The sequence below is a fragment of the Protopterus annectens genome, chromosome 2.part1 (genome assembly GCF_019279795.1).
Source record: "Protopterus annectens isolate FY-2018-M chromosome 2.part1, PAN1.0, whole genome shotgun sequence".
Classification (NCBI taxonomy): domain Eukaryota; kingdom Metazoa; phylum Chordata; order Ceratodontiformes; family Protopteridae; genus Protopterus; species Protopterus annectens.
Window position 1 is genome coordinate 160,028,825 of NC_056729.1, and position 17,452 is coordinate 160,046,276.

Consider the following 17,452-nt stretch of genomic DNA (forward strand, 5'->3'; position numbering starts at 1 on the left):
GTGCCTGGTTCCAAGCACAGAATCTCTTCCATTTTCCAGCGTAAGATTTTCTGGTACTAGGCCTTCTGGCCTCCAAAATGACATCCATCACAGCTTTAGTGAGGGGTGCGTTTTGTATGACTACATTATCCGTCATGCTGCCAGATTTAAGGTCTTTAGCTGGCTGTGCAGGATCTGATTGTCTTGTTGGGATAGTAGATGAGGTATTTGAGGCAAGGTCCAAGGCGGGCATTGAGACAAGTTCCTTAGAATTGGATACCAGTACTGGCGGGGCCAGTCTGGGGCAATCAGTATCATTTTTTGGCTTCTCTTGTCTGACCTTTAGGAGTACCTTGGGGAGGAGAGGCAGTGGAGGAAATGCATATACTGCTAAGTTTTTCCAGCTGAAAGATAGGGCGTCCACTTTCCATGCTTGTCTGTGATAAGTCCTTGTGCAGAATCTTTTTAGTTGGTAGTTGTGAGGAGAGGCAAATAGATCTATATCTGGGCATCCTCATTTCCTTGTTATCATGCTGAAGACTTGTGGATCCAATTTCCACTCATGGAGATCCATGAGGTTTCTGCTTAGTTTGTCTGCCAGAGTATTTATCCTTCCTGGCAGGAATTGTGTTTGTAGGTGTATTTGGTAAGTCAATGCTGTGCCCCACAAAGTCATGGCTAGCCTGCAAAGGGGGTAGGAATGAGTGCCTCCCTGCTTGTTTATATACCACATGACCGTGGTGTTGTCTGTCTTTATCAGTAGAAGTAGGTCCTCGAAGGCTGTCAGGGCATTCTGAACAGCTAGCATCTCTTTTTGATTGATATGTAGATGCATTTGGTTTGCGGACCATGTGCCTTGAATACAACTTCCTACCATGTGGGCCCCCCAGGCATAATCTGATGCATCCGTTGTTAATGTTTGCCTGGCTGGGGGTAAAGTGAATGCTTGCCCCTTGTTCTGGTGACAAGCCTTCGCCCACCATCGAAACTCCTGTTGCAGGCAGGGAATGAGGGTAATTATTGTTTCCAGACTGTGGCAATGTTGAGTCCAAACACCTTTTAGGTACCATTGAAGTTTCCTCATAAGCAGTCTCGCATATGGAATTAGTAGAATGCAGGATGCCATGAAGCCCAAAGCCTGCAGAATTTTTCTTGCACATAACTGGGCCTTGTTGCCAACAGGTTGAAATAGGTAGTCAGTTGTCTTTGTTTGTCTGGTGTGAGATAAGCCATCTGGGCAGTTGTATTTAAGCTTGCACCCAGGAATATTATCTCTTGAGAGGGTACTAGTTTTGATTTCTTTTCGTTGATTGTGTACCCTAGGCATGTTAGAAATCTCTTTACAAATGCCAGATACTGTAGTAGAATGTCCTTATTCTCTGCTTGAATGAGGCAGTCATCCAAGTAAGGATATATTTATATTCCTCTTTGTCTGCAGAATGCAATTACTGGTGCCAGGCACTTTGTGAAGACCCTGGGTGCAGTAGATAAGCCAAAGGGCAGTGCAGAGAATTGGTAGTGCATTGAGCCAGCTTTGAATCTGAGGTATCTTCTGCATGTTGGTCTGATTGGGACATGCAGGTATGCCTCTTTTAGGTCTAAAGTCACAAGCCAGGCCTTCTTGCCCATCATGGACAGAAGTTGCTGTAGAGTCAACATTTTGAATTTTGGTATATCCAGAAATGTGTTTAGAATAGATAGGTCCAGTATTGGTCTCCAGGTCTTGTCCTTTCTTGGGATCAAGAAAAGTCTTGAATAAAATCCTTGTCCCTGCTCTTGCTCTGGTACTTGTTGAATGGCCCTCATGTCCATGAGGAATGAGACTTGCTTTTGTGCCTTTGCCCATTGATGTTTTGCCAGGTCTGGCCAACCGTTTGTCCTTGGCAGGGTATGGAAGTGAAACTTGTAGCCTTGTGACACTATGTCTAGGACCCATTTGTCATTGGTTATTATGTGCATATTTTGAGAAAAAAGTGCTAGTTTTCCCCCTAAAGGTGCTGCCAGAAGATAAGTGTTTGGTGCAGGCAGGGAGAAGTCATTGGGACTGTTTCCTGTATGGCTATGATTTATCTTCTCCACTTTTGGAGGTAGAAGCACCCCATTGTTTAGACCTGTATGAACCTTGGGGCTGGGATCTGCCTCTTGGGCGTCTGTATCTGCCCCTTTGTGATCTGTCTGACACTGGAAAGGACCAATTCTTTGTAGGCCAGTGTCTGCTAAATCTAGGTGGCTGTACCTGTAAGAAATCCTTAACCGTTTGCATAGATTTAGCTTTGTGTTCCATTTTCTTTAACACCTCTTCTGCTTTAACACCAAACAAGGTATCATGCTGTAATGGAGCATCTAATAATTTTGCTGTGACATCATCAGACAGATTCTGTTCCTTTAACCAAGCATGCCTCCTGATGACAGAACCCATAACAGCGGCCCTGCAGGAGGCCTCCAAAGAATCAAAACCACATTGCAAAGTATGTTTTCCAACTTGTTCAGCTGCATGCAATAAATCCTGCAATTCTTTGTTTCCTGCACATTCAGAATTCATCAACATTTTCTGTTTAAGCAGTGACATAATATATTGCTGATATTTGAGCGTATGAAACTGACATGTCAAAGCTCTTATAGCCAAGGTAGCAGAAGTGTAAATCTTTTTTCCCCCATCTGTCCAATGCCCCAGAATCCCTGTCTGAGGGGGTAGGGTTTTTAGCAGCGGTAGCCTTGACCCCTTTGGGACCCTGAGAGATTGTTTCTGGGTCAGCAGCAGGGTTTTTGAAAAGGAATTTATGAGAGTCAGGAACCCTGTAGTACCTGTCCTGCTTAACAGGAGCTGGAGGTAAGGAGTCAGGGGTCAGACTGGACTCTGAAAATACATCATCTACAATGTCTAACACAGGTGGAATAGCTAGGGGCCTGTGTTGTGGTAGTAAAAGGAAGTCTCTGAGCCTTTTCTTAGATTCTGAAAAATCTTGGCTCTCCCAGTTAAAATGCTCCCTCATGGTATGCAAGGTTTTCCCCAAAAGAGTAATCCTCAGGAGGAGAGGCTGAAGGGATAGATTCTTCAGCATCAGACTCCTCATAGGGAGGAAGAGAGTATTCCTGATCAGAAGAGGAGGAATCAGATGAAATGGAAACCTGATCTGAAGATTCATATTCTGTCTCTTGCCTAGGCCTTTTATCAGGTGGGGGATGGGAACCCCTGATCAAAGTAACTAGGTCTTCGGCCATTTTGAGCATCTGTTTTTTGGGCATGGAGGCCTGTCCATGAGGCTGTTGCACTTGTTTCTTTGTCTTTAAAGGTGTTTTAGTCTTTGCCTTTGAAGCTGAAGTCGTTTTAATGTATAATTGAGTAGGTCTGAAAATACTCTCAGAAACCGATGCCTGCTCAGCGGCTCCGGACCCATCTGAGGGAATAGTCTCCGAAGGTCCAATACTTTGAGCTTCCAGCAGCCTAGTCGACTCCACGTGGGAGTCGGTAGCGGCCTGCAGGTCTAAAGTAGCAGGCGTCAGGGGCTGAGAAGGCACCTCACTGAGAACCAGTGAACCGGCGACTGGCTTAGAAGAAGCCTCGTCATCGGTTTTAGACCTCGGATGCTTGTCCTTTTCTTTTTCTTTGCGTTTCTTGTGAATTTTGGTAGTCGGATGGCTATCCGACGACATCGTATAATTAAATCTTCTGCCAAAATAGTGTAATGCAAAATCGTACCGATGCTTAGTAGTGCATTGGTTAAATCTAACACAAAACCAACAACTAGCAATGTCGTGGTCAGGGCCTAGGCAAGGAATACAGTAAGAATGAAAGTCCTTATGAGGTATTTGCTTCCCACAAGAAATACAATTATTAACTTTTTCTGACATCGGTCTGGAGCAAGAAAAAAGTTTCCCCAACGGGGTACTTAGCTTTTGAAGAAGACTTCGGATCTGAAATTCGAACACGAAAATCTCAGGAGTCGGACGACCGGCACTTGCGAACTGCTTATGCTTTGGGCACTGCGCGACAAGAAAGACTGAAGAAAATGGCATTGGCTGCATCTTTTATACCCCTGGCACTCTGACGTCAGGGAAGAGGCGACAGCAGCCGATGCCGGACCTAGACTTTGGAATTCAGGCCAACTGAGGGTAGCCTGCCAGCAGGATAACCCAAGTGTAATGACTGCAACAGTGAAACATGAAGAACATCAGTATGGATCATAAGTTAACCTGAAATATTTAAGAACTCACAAAAGAGTGAACATAGTCTAAATGGGCATCATATTCCAAAAAAAAAAAATCATAACGTGAGGACAACATCTGTAAACAGAGGGTGGATGGGCATCACATTTCAAAAAATAAACCTCGTAACGTGAGGAAAACATCTGTAAACAGAGGGTGGAAAACTGAGAAGATGTTTAAAAAGCAATTGAATCGGTTAAGAATAACTAAAACAAGCCTTCCAAAAGAGGTTGCAAAGTCACAATCAGTAAGTAAAGAATATGTAGGTTATTCATTTGGCAGTTCTTGCAAACAGTAGAAAAAATAAGTTGTCATTTAAGTATGATCGTCAGTATATGCAGTTGGAAGTGAAATGGCCAGACTAGCTGGGCAAAGTGGTCACTTCAACATATTATTTCTGTACCACTCGATGTTTAGATTTTGGTCATCTGTGAAAGGTAATGTTTTTCTTTCAGTCCCCACCCCCAGCAGTGTGACCTGTAGCAAATAGATTTCATCTCAAGTAACTCTGAAATGCAAGCAATACCTCTCAGCTGCTATAATTTAGGCATAGTGCTGAGATTTTTAGCCTCGGCTTTTGCCTTGCTTCTCTTAAGTTAATTGAATTTCTTTTTATTTTCCTTTTAAAGATGGACCTGTTTAAGGGTAAACACCTTATTAAGTAACTGAAATAAACATAAACAAATATACCTTATCATAACGTCTATGGAGTCTGATACCTAAAGACTGGGCTTCTGCTATGATTTTGAAATACCAGTGTTTTGATTTTAATGTTCAGAGATTGAGAACTATGATGCTATCTGATAGTTCTTTTCTCTTCAGATTATATTCAATCAATTAAATTGCATTGTATTAAGTTAAACAGTCAAACTATTAGGCAGTATATGACTGAGATGCTCACTAGCTTTTGTGCAACATACTTATGTTTAATCCCACCCAGCACCTTCCTGAAGCCCAGCCAGGCCCAAACTCTGACCTTATGCTATACTAACCCTTCAGTCACCCAGAAAAGGAAATATATTTGATTAATTCAATACATATTTCTTTCCTTCTCATTATGTATGCCCTGGCTTCTCTTAACATATTACATTTCTCTTTCTTTCAGAAATGATAGTTACATACATTTGAAATCAAATTTGTAGCATTTGATTTTATGCTTATTACTCCTCAGTGTTTTTGGAGGTGAAATCCCCTCCTTTCCACACAAACCTAGCATTAATCTGTATCTTTTTTTTCCACTGAGCTAAGAATATCATCATTCTAGCTACAGAAACAACAATATGAATCCTCCAAACTTTTCAGGATAATGTCAGATTTCATCTTCATTCAAATGAAAAATAAAATAAAAAAACAAAAAAACTGAAAACTTTATTTTTAGTTTTATTGATGCTTACAATTGCCTTTTGCTTCTGTCTTTCCCTTTGTTTTGCTCTTTCAAATTCTCGTTTCTCATAATCACGTCGATATTCCTCTCTTTTCAGCCTTTCATGCTGATATTCCTCATAGCTGTCATACCTAAGGAAAAATACTAAATGTAATTTGTTTGACAAAAAACATACAGTATAGGTTATGACTTTTGTAAAAACATAAAATATAATTGAAATAAATAAAAAGAAAGCATGAAGAGAAGGTAACTGCTAATATATAATTTGGTTGTTTTTACCTTGTTCTGTGCCTGTATGGTGACCTGGATCTAGAACGTGAGTGGGAACAAGGGCTTGTACTGGATCTGCTTATGAGATTGTCGGAGTCACAGTAACATGATCTGTATGAAATAAAAAGCATAAGTATTGTTATTAATTCCTTACAACATAGTTAAATACACACCCTTTCAAAACTTTTAGTCATATCCTTAATCAAGTCTGATAAATACGTTTGCTTATAAGTTTTAAGATTCTTTCTCATTATGCATTTACCACTGCTTTTCTGCTTTTATAAGAATATAGTAAAACATTTTTTTTTCAACATGACTGTTTCACCCCATTTGGACAGATTTTTACAAAACATGCTTGTTTTCCATTGTTGGTACCCCATAATTCCTAGTCTTCAATCATATACAAAAACAAAGAAACAAATACATACAGCTCATACCTTGAAGAGGATCTACTGTGTGGTGATCTTGATCTTGAGTGAGAATATGATGAGCGAGAACACGATCTGTGCCTGGAGAATGACCGAGATCTAGATCTTCCTCTGCAAGTTCTTTTCAAAAATAAAGATTTGGGTGGTGAGACAGATCCTCTCCGGGGAGAACTGTAAGGTGAGCATGAATTACATTCTTCAAATAATACATCAGCTTGCTCGCCATCCCAGGAATAAAGGAGTTTGTCACCATCATCCTCACTTTCATCAAAGATACCATTTGCAGGCATTCCTGCATTTATGCACAGAGGCAGTTTAGAATAAAAGTTAGCACTGGCATCATTGTCTTGTGACTCACTGAATTTAGCTATACTTTTATCAAAAAAAGCTTGGTTTGGGTGGCCAAAGTGCCTATTGAGTTCATCACGGATTTCCTGGTCTTGTAGATGTTTCCTGTTGTTTGTTAGTTGGTCAGGATGTCTGTTCAGCTGCTGTGTTTCTTTTCCAGATCTGTCTGTTTGAACAGAAGGTAAATGAAGATGAAGTTGATGCCCATGGGAAACATTATATTTCCCTACTGACTGCCTGAAGTACTGTGAATCCTGTGACACAGTAATTTGTATGTCAGCCTTTGCATTCACAGCTTGACAGTAGTCATGGTCACCAAATAGTCGCAAACTAGGCCGCTTCCCCTTCCTCTCCTCTGGTCCATTGATTAATACTGAAGTTTTGCTGAGCTGTGCATACAGTTCAGTTTGTTCTGGGCCCTTCTTGAGTGGACAATTCCCTTGAGGTGTCAAAGGGTCACTAAAGCGTTGCTTTTTAACTGGTGATTGTGAGGACTTGAATGACTCAACAGGCTTCAAAGAAGTCTTGAAAGGATTATCCTGGCTTGCTTTGTGTGGAGGTGTAGTAGGTGGAGTTAGACCTTAAAAGAATATACAAGGATAATTTCATGTACCAAAGCTTATCATAAATAATGACAATATAAATTACCATAAGCAGATATTCATAATATACATACAAAGCCGATACTATGTTTATGCCTTCTCATGAAACAAATAGTGTTATAATGGTTATTGAAAATTGTTAAACACATTATGTAATGTAGTATTATTTTGTTTGAAAATACAGAACATAAATTCTGTTTGGTTGTTTTTGTATTCCCTAGTACTTTACTTATTTGAGTACCATCTCAGTTCATACACATGAATATACACACACACACACACACACACACACACACACACACACACACACACACACACACACACACACACACACACACACACACAGTTTATTATTGCTCGATGCTGCCAAGGTTGAGTTGAGCATTCACCAAAACCTATCTCAGAATGTTGGAATGATGAATACTGACAAGCCCAAAAACTACTGTAACCACTCCAGACCCAGGATCAAGCACTAACAAGGGTCCATAAGGGGGGCAAGTCTGAACTGTTGGTAATGTTAGTATTCAACATTCCAACATTCATAATGCATGTTCGCACAGCTCAACTTGACGTTGGCAAAGTCAAACTTTCGATAGTAAACCCACACACACTTGAATAAGTGCATTTCCAGATATTAATGGCATCAGCCTTCAGATAGTAAAAGCTTTTGAAACAAATGAGTAATTACACAATATACAATCCGTATTAAAATATAAAGACATATAATTCACTTTTACTTTTATTTATCAACATGTAAGCAGTCAGTATTGAAAATAAATAAGAATTTCTAGTATATCTCAGCTAAGCCAGTAATATGGCATATTTAACAACTGCTTCAAATGGGAAAATATGAAAAGCAAACTGGTATTTTTACGTTTAAATTCAATTCATAGAAAAATAGCTGGCAGCATACTTCATCAAAAAATAATATCACTCACAACCCCCCACTAGTCCCTAAATTAACAACCTCTAATGTCAGAATATCAAAAAGTGGCTTTCGGGTAAAACAAATGCATTTTTGTTTCTGAAGTGTGGCCAAAAGTATTTTGGTAAACTGTGCTACCAGATGACTTTTAGAAAATTGTTTTTGATGGAGCAAAAGTTGAACAATCCTATACCTCGTGATAATAAATATTCATTGAAAACATTTTTACTTTAGTACAGAAGCTGTTCTTAACCAGCATTAAAATAAAATTTATGAAGCAACTGTCAGTTGGCTCAGAGGGTTAAGGCTGTGGGTTGTAGCTGCTGTCAGACAGGGTTTGATTCCCTCAGCCTTTATTTGCCTGTTTTGTGACCTTGAGCAAGTCACAAAACTGAACACTGCTCCCAGGTCACCTAATAAAAAGGAACTATATTTTCAGTGTGCTTACCTATTTAACAAATGGGTATTATTATTATTAAGCGTGAAAATAAGTAAAGCATTCATAAAGATTTCCAAGTCATTAAAACACTTTACTATACTCTGCTCTATCTATAAGAAATATACTTGTTTTTATTTATTAAACGTTATATATGTAAAAATAGGGCCTTTTTTCTCTATTCAAAGTCTAAATTGGGTAAAAGAGTAGATTTTGGTAATACATTCATGTACAAATTTAACTCGCTGCCTGCCTTTTCCTTTTGCAGTTTTATTTGCTTGTAAAAGTTGGAATGTGTGTTATTACTGTAACAGTTTTCACAATTTATGCAGTGATTGAAAATGCAATACTTGCAGCAGATTTATTAATGAAAAAAATGTCAACGGATTCCAAACAGAAAGAAAAAAAAAAAACATGGCATGAGCAAACAAAGATGAAGAATAAAACACCACAAATGCCAAACTAAGCACATCAGTGAGTGTAGAATAATTTGAGAGATACTCTAAACTTGTCTTATTATTACTCTCCCAATAACTGAGAAAAGCTTCTCACCGTACTTTGTGAATACAAAATTATACAGCTGAAGTTCACATATGGAGCAATGGAAGAAATGAACAACTTACCGTTGTAATGAAGCACCTGAAAACATGAAGGCACTTTATGAATGAAGATGTCATAAACTATAGCATATTAAAAATGGAAGAAATCATAGCTTTAATGAGGATAAGATGAAAATCTGTCAGTGATGCCAAAAAATATATATAAACTGCTCAGCACTAGATGTGAGCAAACTGATAAGCTGTGTTTATGTTAAGAAGTTATATTAGGCTTAGTTGCCTGTTACAGAACACTTAGATACATGACAGCACAAAGCTGACACTAGTTACTTCTGTCTTACATTTCATACAATCCTTTCATTTGCTCTCGTACAGCTATAAAAATGGCTTTTGAAATTATTGAATCCACAGTTGCATTTTGGCTCTACTTTAAGAATGCAAATGAGATGAAAGAGGAAGAGTCTTTTAAGTTAACTAGCAGGGTACACAGCTGTGAGCACTGAGGACTTGCTGTACGGACACATCAGACATGCTCTTTCCTTGGTTACACCAGTAAAGATGGTAACATCTCTCATGTATGTATATATGTATAAAAATTAGTAAATTACAGGACTCAACATACAAATCACAGAAATATGCATATATAAATAAAAACTTATAAAATATTAAAAGCAGTTATCTTTGATTTACTTTTATACGCCTAAACAACAAACTCGACTCTGATGTTGCACTGCTTCAGTTTAAAAGGAACTGTTAGACTTGCTGGAAACCAAGTATTCCTAATATGTCATAAGCAGTGCCAACTCAGAATTAGCACACCTAGGATGCAGACGTGTTTGACAAAATAGCCTTCCCCCAACAAATACACTTCACTGATGCTGTTTTTGTAACATATTTATCCAGCCTTTTACAATTCAAAATGTATAAAGAAATGTTGACACTCTATTCTCAATTATAACAAAAGTTTATCAAATACCAATTTCATAATACACAAAACAAGCAAATAGGACTGAGAAAATCAAACCTTGGAATCCAGAATGAAGCTTCTTAGCAGTTCATGACTTTAATCGTCTTATCTAAATTGCCATGCAGTAGAATTTTCACTGACAGACGTTACGGCAATTTCTGACAGTTTGGCTTTCCCCATAATGTGAGCAGTGTCATGACCCTGTGCTCTTTCCGGCAAAATAAACTGTTCTCTCCTTAACCAGGTCATGCCTCAACCATATAAATTTTCAAGTGGAAAGTACCATTTTGAAAAGTAGCGCTCTGCCATAATTCCTGTTTATTTTAATACTGTGCCTAAAGACCAACCGCAGATTAGTGCATCGTGTCAAATAGGGGAAAAGGAAGATACACCCACCCCCTATGCAATGTCATCAGTCTTTATGCTTGCGCACTGTGTACCACTCCAACATATAATTTCTTCTCCCAGATATATGACTTTTATTTTCCACTTCATTCCTTACTGTTTATTATCAAGTCCCAATTCTGTCTCACTGGCCATATTGATTATGTTTCTGCCTTTCCTTTTCTGCCAGTTTAGTTTTCTGGATTGGTGTTGAAATTGTATTTATTTATTTAAACACTTACGTGGGCTAGACATCACATCATAGGCTCAGTGATGTGCACAAAATAAATAACATGACCAGTAGCACAGTGTAGACAACACATTCAGCAAAGCATACAAGAAAGTGAATTGACTGTCGATGGTGCACAGCAACAAAGTACAGTTAAAAGGTAGAATTTACAACGCAATATGATCGACAACACAAAAAATTACACTGCCTGATAACACAATGTATTTTTCCAGTGTAGCTTGCAGTGTTTCCTTTCCAACAAGTTTAGATGGGGATCTCCAGCACAGGGCTTTGGATCTTCCAAGGTACTTCCTCATTATTAACTATTCAAGTCTTTGCGTTTTGCAACATATCATTAACTAGTCTGTAAATTATGTACCACTCCCTTTCTGTACAAATCTGCCATGGATTGAGTTTGAGTAACACTTCTCTGAAGTCATAAATCTGCCATGATCATAGAAATCTCCGTAGATGTTTCTGTTTTCTCCTTCACCTACCTCCAAAGGTGTGTGTGACTGACAGTTAGTTGTAATGTGTCAAGCCTGTTGGGATGGGGTACGATATCTTCTAACTGCTCTTACTATGGTCTTGCTTGCTTTGTCCTGCATTAGTCTCGGAAGCATCTCCAATAACAGTAGTGCCTTCTTTTCCCCTTTCTCTGTAACTGCTCTCATTGAGCAGATATGCACAAGTAAACGTATTCCAGCTTTTCCTTTACAGTGTTTCTACTTCTCCCTTTATATTTGCACTGCTGCTATAAATTTTCCTTTGAGTTAATCAGGCATTCCACTGCATTCATCCTACTCACCTCTTTTCCCGCTTCTGTATGTCCTACCATATTTATGTATTGCCACATTTACTTACGCAACCCTGCCATCTCCTTCAACAACACATTCCCTTTTAGATCATTTTAGCCAATACATTATTTACATTATTTTTTTTTTATTTTTCTACTGATATTCTACTCCTATGACTTTATATCTCTGACATTCCCTTCTGCTTACAATTCGGTAAGATATATCAGACTCTCATAGCTTGAGATACTTTTTTCTACTGGATACTTTCTGATTCCATTCTCATTTTAAGACAAAATCATTGCTAAATCATCCCTCGTACACTTTTCTCATCTTGTCACCATGGGACACTACCAAATGTATTCTCCTCAATATCTGACCTGCCTTCTGTAAACATCTTCATTTGTCCTCAGTAGCCCCCTTGTAAATTGGTCTCCTGTTTTTTACCTTCTTCGATAAACTACAATCTGTGCCTTTTCATGTTTCTTACAGCCTTAATATGGATTCTTATTCCTGCCATATTACTTTCCTTTTACCTTAACAGTTATTAATATATTTTTTCATGCTATCCTTATGCTTACTGTTTGTTATCCTGCTACCTGCTAACATTTCTCTGATAACTTTACATTGGACATCTCTCTCGCTCTCTCTTTTGACTGAGCTATGGCTCCAGTGACATCACATCATCACATGTTTGTTGGTTTCAAGGATTGGAAGGACAGATACTAGCTAAATAAGTGCAGATATTATTGGCTTAGCAATTTTAAACAATAAAGCACACATTCATTTTCAGTGCTAATACAGTTCACTGGATTTAAGCTATTAGTCTCAGAAAGCTTAGACAGTTGCACCTGTTTCATATGTGGAAAACTAATGTTTAAGGACTGAGTAACTTCATCACATCATTGCAGTAGTCAGATCAAGTGGTGAGAGAAAATATTCAATGGGGGATCTAAGTAGAAGCAACATTTCTGTTTGAAAACAAGTCTGTGAATAAATCTGCATAGAGTACTGCACTAGCTGATTCATGTTTCTGTATGTCATAATAATAATAATTCAAAAAGAGATGTAATAATAATGAAGTAATGTGTACTTCTAAAGGTTAATAAGATCAAATTCCCCACACATCAAATCTCCATGTCACAAGACACTGAGGTACAACATGCTGATGACTGCTTTTCAGCGAAATCATTGCTGGTGACTCCGTTATTGTGGGATCAGTGACTCTGTTGTGGGATCAGTGACTCCATTGTTGAGGGATTAGTGACTCCATTGTTGTGGGATCAGTGACTCTGTTGTTGTGGGATCTGTGACTCCATTGCTATGGGATCAGTGACTCCATTGTTGTGGGATCAGTGACTCCGTTGTTGTGGGATCAGTGACTCCATTGCTGTGGGATCAGTGACTCCATTGTTGTGTGATCAGTGACTCTATTGTTGTGGGATCAGTGATTCCATTGTTGTGGGATCAGTGACTCCGTTGTTGTGGGATCAGTGACTCTGTTGTTTTGGGATTCTCACTGACTCCTTTGTCGTGGGATACTGTTTCCACTCACATTTATTCAGCTGTGGAGTTGACATATATAAGTTTATGGACTGTGAGGGGCTTGACTCCACATGAGGGTGCAGAGTGACCTTCACACTGTAAAAAAATGATTACACTTTGAGGTTTCACCCCTTTGGCATTTTGGATATTTGTGCTTTGTGATGTTGTTCCTCAGAATCTAGTGATTCAGCTTTTTATAGTGTAACCACAATAATGGATGCAGGCCAAGGTAATATGTCTGCAACAACTGACTCATTTAATACAAGCATTGATCACATATTCCCTTACAGTACACTATTGTTTAGAATATTAGCACGATATTGTGTGAGACAATGCACAGCTATTTCTCAGCCTTGGTATGGGATTCATAAGACCAGAACTAAAAAGTGTCTCTCCCAATTCTGTTTCTCAAGGAGATTTGTCTGTGCATGTGAACAAAACAATCTAAATATTTGTTTCGTTTTACCTAACATTTGCTGGCCAAGTAGTTAGACTGGTCCATGGAGGATTTTCAGCAGCAACTCAAGCATAAATAGAAGACAATAACATAAGGTATACAAATATCATGCAACAAAATGATAGATATGCAAATATTAAATACAACATTAGAGTAAATGCATGAAGAGAAAAACAAACTAAGAGCAAACATTATTCAACCCCTTAAACAAGTTGAGTCATAACAGATCTCTTTACCTAAAGGAATAGTTATACAGTATTGATATCACATAGCGGTGTCTGAGCACAGAGGTAAGGAGTGACACAGCCACTTTAAATTCTCTTTTTTTTTTTGTTTTCTGATTAAGTAACAAAGCACTCCTGAAGCTGAATCATTAAGCAGCTTATCCAACTACAAAATGAATTGTAAAATTCAAAATTCAAGTAATACATGCAAAATGCATCTGCAGGCACCACCTAAAAATACCTTGCACTAAAATTTTCACAGGATTATGGGCAGTTGAAGCTTGCTTGAAACTTGATGAAGTCAAAGGAAGAAGAGAAGTAGGGTAAATTAAAGCAGTTAAACCAAAAGTGAGAGAAGGCAGCACATAAAGGTGTATTACCTGTTACAGCAATAAGTGTGATGACATTGCCTAATATGTGTGCTCAAGGTGACTCAGGGTTCAAAATCTCTGTCTCATAGAGCAGAGGCCTGGTGTTAAATCCTGAACTGACTGTGTGTGTGTGTGTGTGTGTGTGTGTGTGTGTGTGTGTGTGTGTGTGTGTGTGTGTGTGTGTGTGTGTGTGTGTGTGTGTGTGTGTTTACTCTTCAAAGTCTGTTATTACCAATGATCTACACCAGTTAATAATCTGTTGTGATAATGATCTACGCTGCATGTTTATTTTTTTTGTTTTTTTTCTGTGAGTACTTGGTTTTCCTCCCACATCCAAAAAACATGCTGGTTCACTGGGTACTATTTCATTTACTCTTGCCTTTGTGTTCTGGGCCACAACTACAAAGCATCATGATGACCAGATTGCATAAAAAGTTAATAAATGCATGCTATTTTTTTAAAACAAATCCTTTCCACAGGACAAGCTGGAAGTATTATTTGATTAAGTCACTTCCTCAGATGCCAAAGCTTTCAAATGGCAACTTAAGAACTAAACCCACAACGCAACACAACACAACACTACACAACCAGTTGAAGCTCATTAACAATTCATTTTTCTTATCCTTTGTATTAAACATCCAGACAGCTCTTCATATATAATTAATTTAAAAGGATGCTGTGAAGGATATTGTCTATTTATAAAAACGTTGTTCTGCCTTAGTCCATAAAGTCTTTGGTAGATTGTGGGATGCACTGTACTGGTATGACCTTAATGTCAACTTATACACTTAAAATTGATGCAGTTGAAGGAGCAAGGATGAGTGTAAACAGGAAGATTTGGTTTTGTGTCTGTAAGTGTTAAAAGACTGTTTAACAAACAATGTAACATTTCAGAAAATAGAAGTGTTACTGGGTAAAACATGACTGTCTGCTGGGCCAAACTACAGGGTAGAAAATGGATTATTTTGTCTGTAATGAATTTATTACAAAATAATATATACTGTGGAATACATTATTTATATTACATAATGGTTCATATATAATAACTTACTAATATTATTTTTTCTGGCCAGTCTATGCAATGAGATCATTTGTACAATACTATCACCAACACATTACTTGTACTCCAAGAAACATTCTTTCTTTTAATCTGTATGCTTTACAAATCCAGCAAAGCCCTCTGGCTAACCAAAAGCTGAAAGCACCTGTGGCAGTGAGAGATGAAGCCTGGTACAAATGGAAACAAAACCAAACCCCAGATACAAGCAAACACCTCACTGAGCTTTGCAATCTAGCCATGTAAGCTATCCAAAGATATCAAGCCAATTTTCTCAAACCAAAACCAATATCAAGACCAAAACATCTCCCAAATGAGGTAAACCTCCAACCTTAACAAATCTCTTCCTCCAACTACTCTTTCTACAACTCAGTTAAATATACACAAAGTTGACTGACCTGATTTGACTTCTTAAATGGATTATATAAATTTCCAAGCATTGGTCAACCTCCTTGGTTCCCCTATCCACCTCTTATATTGCTCCATTCAACTTCAGTCAGATTAGACTAAAAGGAGACTGAGCTTCTTCTAAACCATATTTCCTTGGACACCCTCACTGGGTCTGACAACTTGATTACTTTGGTTCATATACAATCGTACAGAATTCATTACCTTCCCATTCCTCCACATTTACAGTTTTTCTGTTTCCTAAAATCTACCCTCTGGAAGTCTGCCATAATAAAAAAACTTTTAAATCAACCCAAGCCAGTAAATGCTTCTTAGTTGTAGCACATTCCCACCCTACCAGCACTACAAGGATTTATTTGAAAAACTTATTTGCAAGTGATGTTTCCTCACTACAATAGCCCAATATAATATTCTTTACTAAAAACAGGATGGCGTCTGAAGTGGTTACAGCACCATGACCCCAGTTTGGACATCCTCAGATGAAATCCTGACAAACATGAAAATAGAAATCTCTGTACCACCTCACTGTAATTCATCATTTCCTTGAAACAGGTCTAAACCCAAATGTTTTCAAATGATTACAAAACTACTTATCCAGCAAGTCTTTCAAGTTAAAATAATACATTATCTCTTGAAATAGATATAGGCCCTAATGCCTCTCAATGGTATCCTGGCTCCACTCGAAGCAACCACCTCTCGGCATTCTAAAACTAAAAGTAAGATGTTTAGAACACATCAAAATGCTCCATGGCCCCATCTACTGTAGATATAAACACATTAATGATGCCCCCATTGAAACAACCAGTTAATTCAAATACTGAGGCATATGGCTTGCTCAAACAAAACTTTTAGCTCCATATTATCAAAAAGCTCAAGCAAATTCAATTACCTAGCATTCTGAGGCAAGGGACAAAACTTCCCACTCCCGTTTATATTCTGCCAGGCCTGTCATACTAAAGGAAATTGGTTTGTCCAAATAGAATATGGCCTTCCTTTAATCACAACAACCCTGCAAATCTTATCCAGTAAAATCTATAGAGTCATTACTATAGCTCGTGGACACAAGCAGACTTCCTTTTTGGGTCTCAGCTATTTAAGCTATCACTTTCTGAATCCTTTACCTATTTACTGAGAAACTAACCAAAAATACACCCACATAACCTCAGAAATGAATCCTACTTGGGTCCTAGTACAAAAATACCTTTAACAAAACTTCAGTATATGTCAACCACAAATTCTCAATTCTATCACCAAATCTCTGGGAATTTCTATCACATGATCTCAAAAAAAGTATAATTTCACAACAAATTCTGTTCTCTTCTCAAATCTCATTTCCGTATACATGCCCAGTGCATATGTATATTGAATGGACAGGTCACCTGACACCAGGATCACCCATTTTGCTTTCCTCAAGCACTTCACCTAGTGTAATACAATTACTGTTACTACTGCTCATAATCTAATCTTGTCCTGAAAAGACTTTGCCCATTCAATACTTCTCTCCTGTTTCCTTTTACAACCACAAATCAATCCACGTTTTAAACATTGTTTAAATAGACTAATGTCATTGAAAATATGATAACGTCTTTATATTTTTTGTTCTTACCTTGTATGTAACACATATATCTTATTGTTATTAATGTATCTGTACACTTCTAAGCTGAACCAATGAATGGTCTGCTATGACTAATGATCTATGCTGGATAATAAATGCAAATTCTTAAATATGTACATACCAATCATAAACACATAAATAAATTGATAGATACATTCAATAGATATTTAGATAGAATTTTGTGTAGCTTCAGGTAACTCTGAAAAATGATCTTGGGCAGGTTTTTGAATTTTTAAGTGATGGAACTGGTCATAATGTGTTTACTG

The 17,452-nt window shown here is 38.0% G+C and overlaps 1 protein-coding gene across 4 annotated transcripts in view; it reads right to left on the reverse strand.

Annotated features, from left to right (window-relative positions):
- Positions 1-17,452, reverse strand: part of PPARGC1A (PPARG coactivator 1 alpha) — a 407,578-nt gene that overhangs the window by 47,600 nt on the left and 342,526 nt on the right. For all 4 annotated transcript variants that reach the window (XM_044062083.1, XM_044062086.1, XM_044062084.1 and 1 more), the window contains 3 exons: positions 6,277-7,195; positions 5,849-5,950; positions 5,580-5,700 (listed from right to left, as the gene is read on the reverse strand). In XM_044062083.1, coding sequence (XP_043918018.1) covers positions 5,580-5,700; positions 5,849-5,950; positions 6,277-7,195 — 1,142 coding nt within the window. The remainder of the gene's footprint in view (positions 1-5,579; positions 5,701-5,848; positions 5,951-6,276; positions 7,196-17,452) is intronic.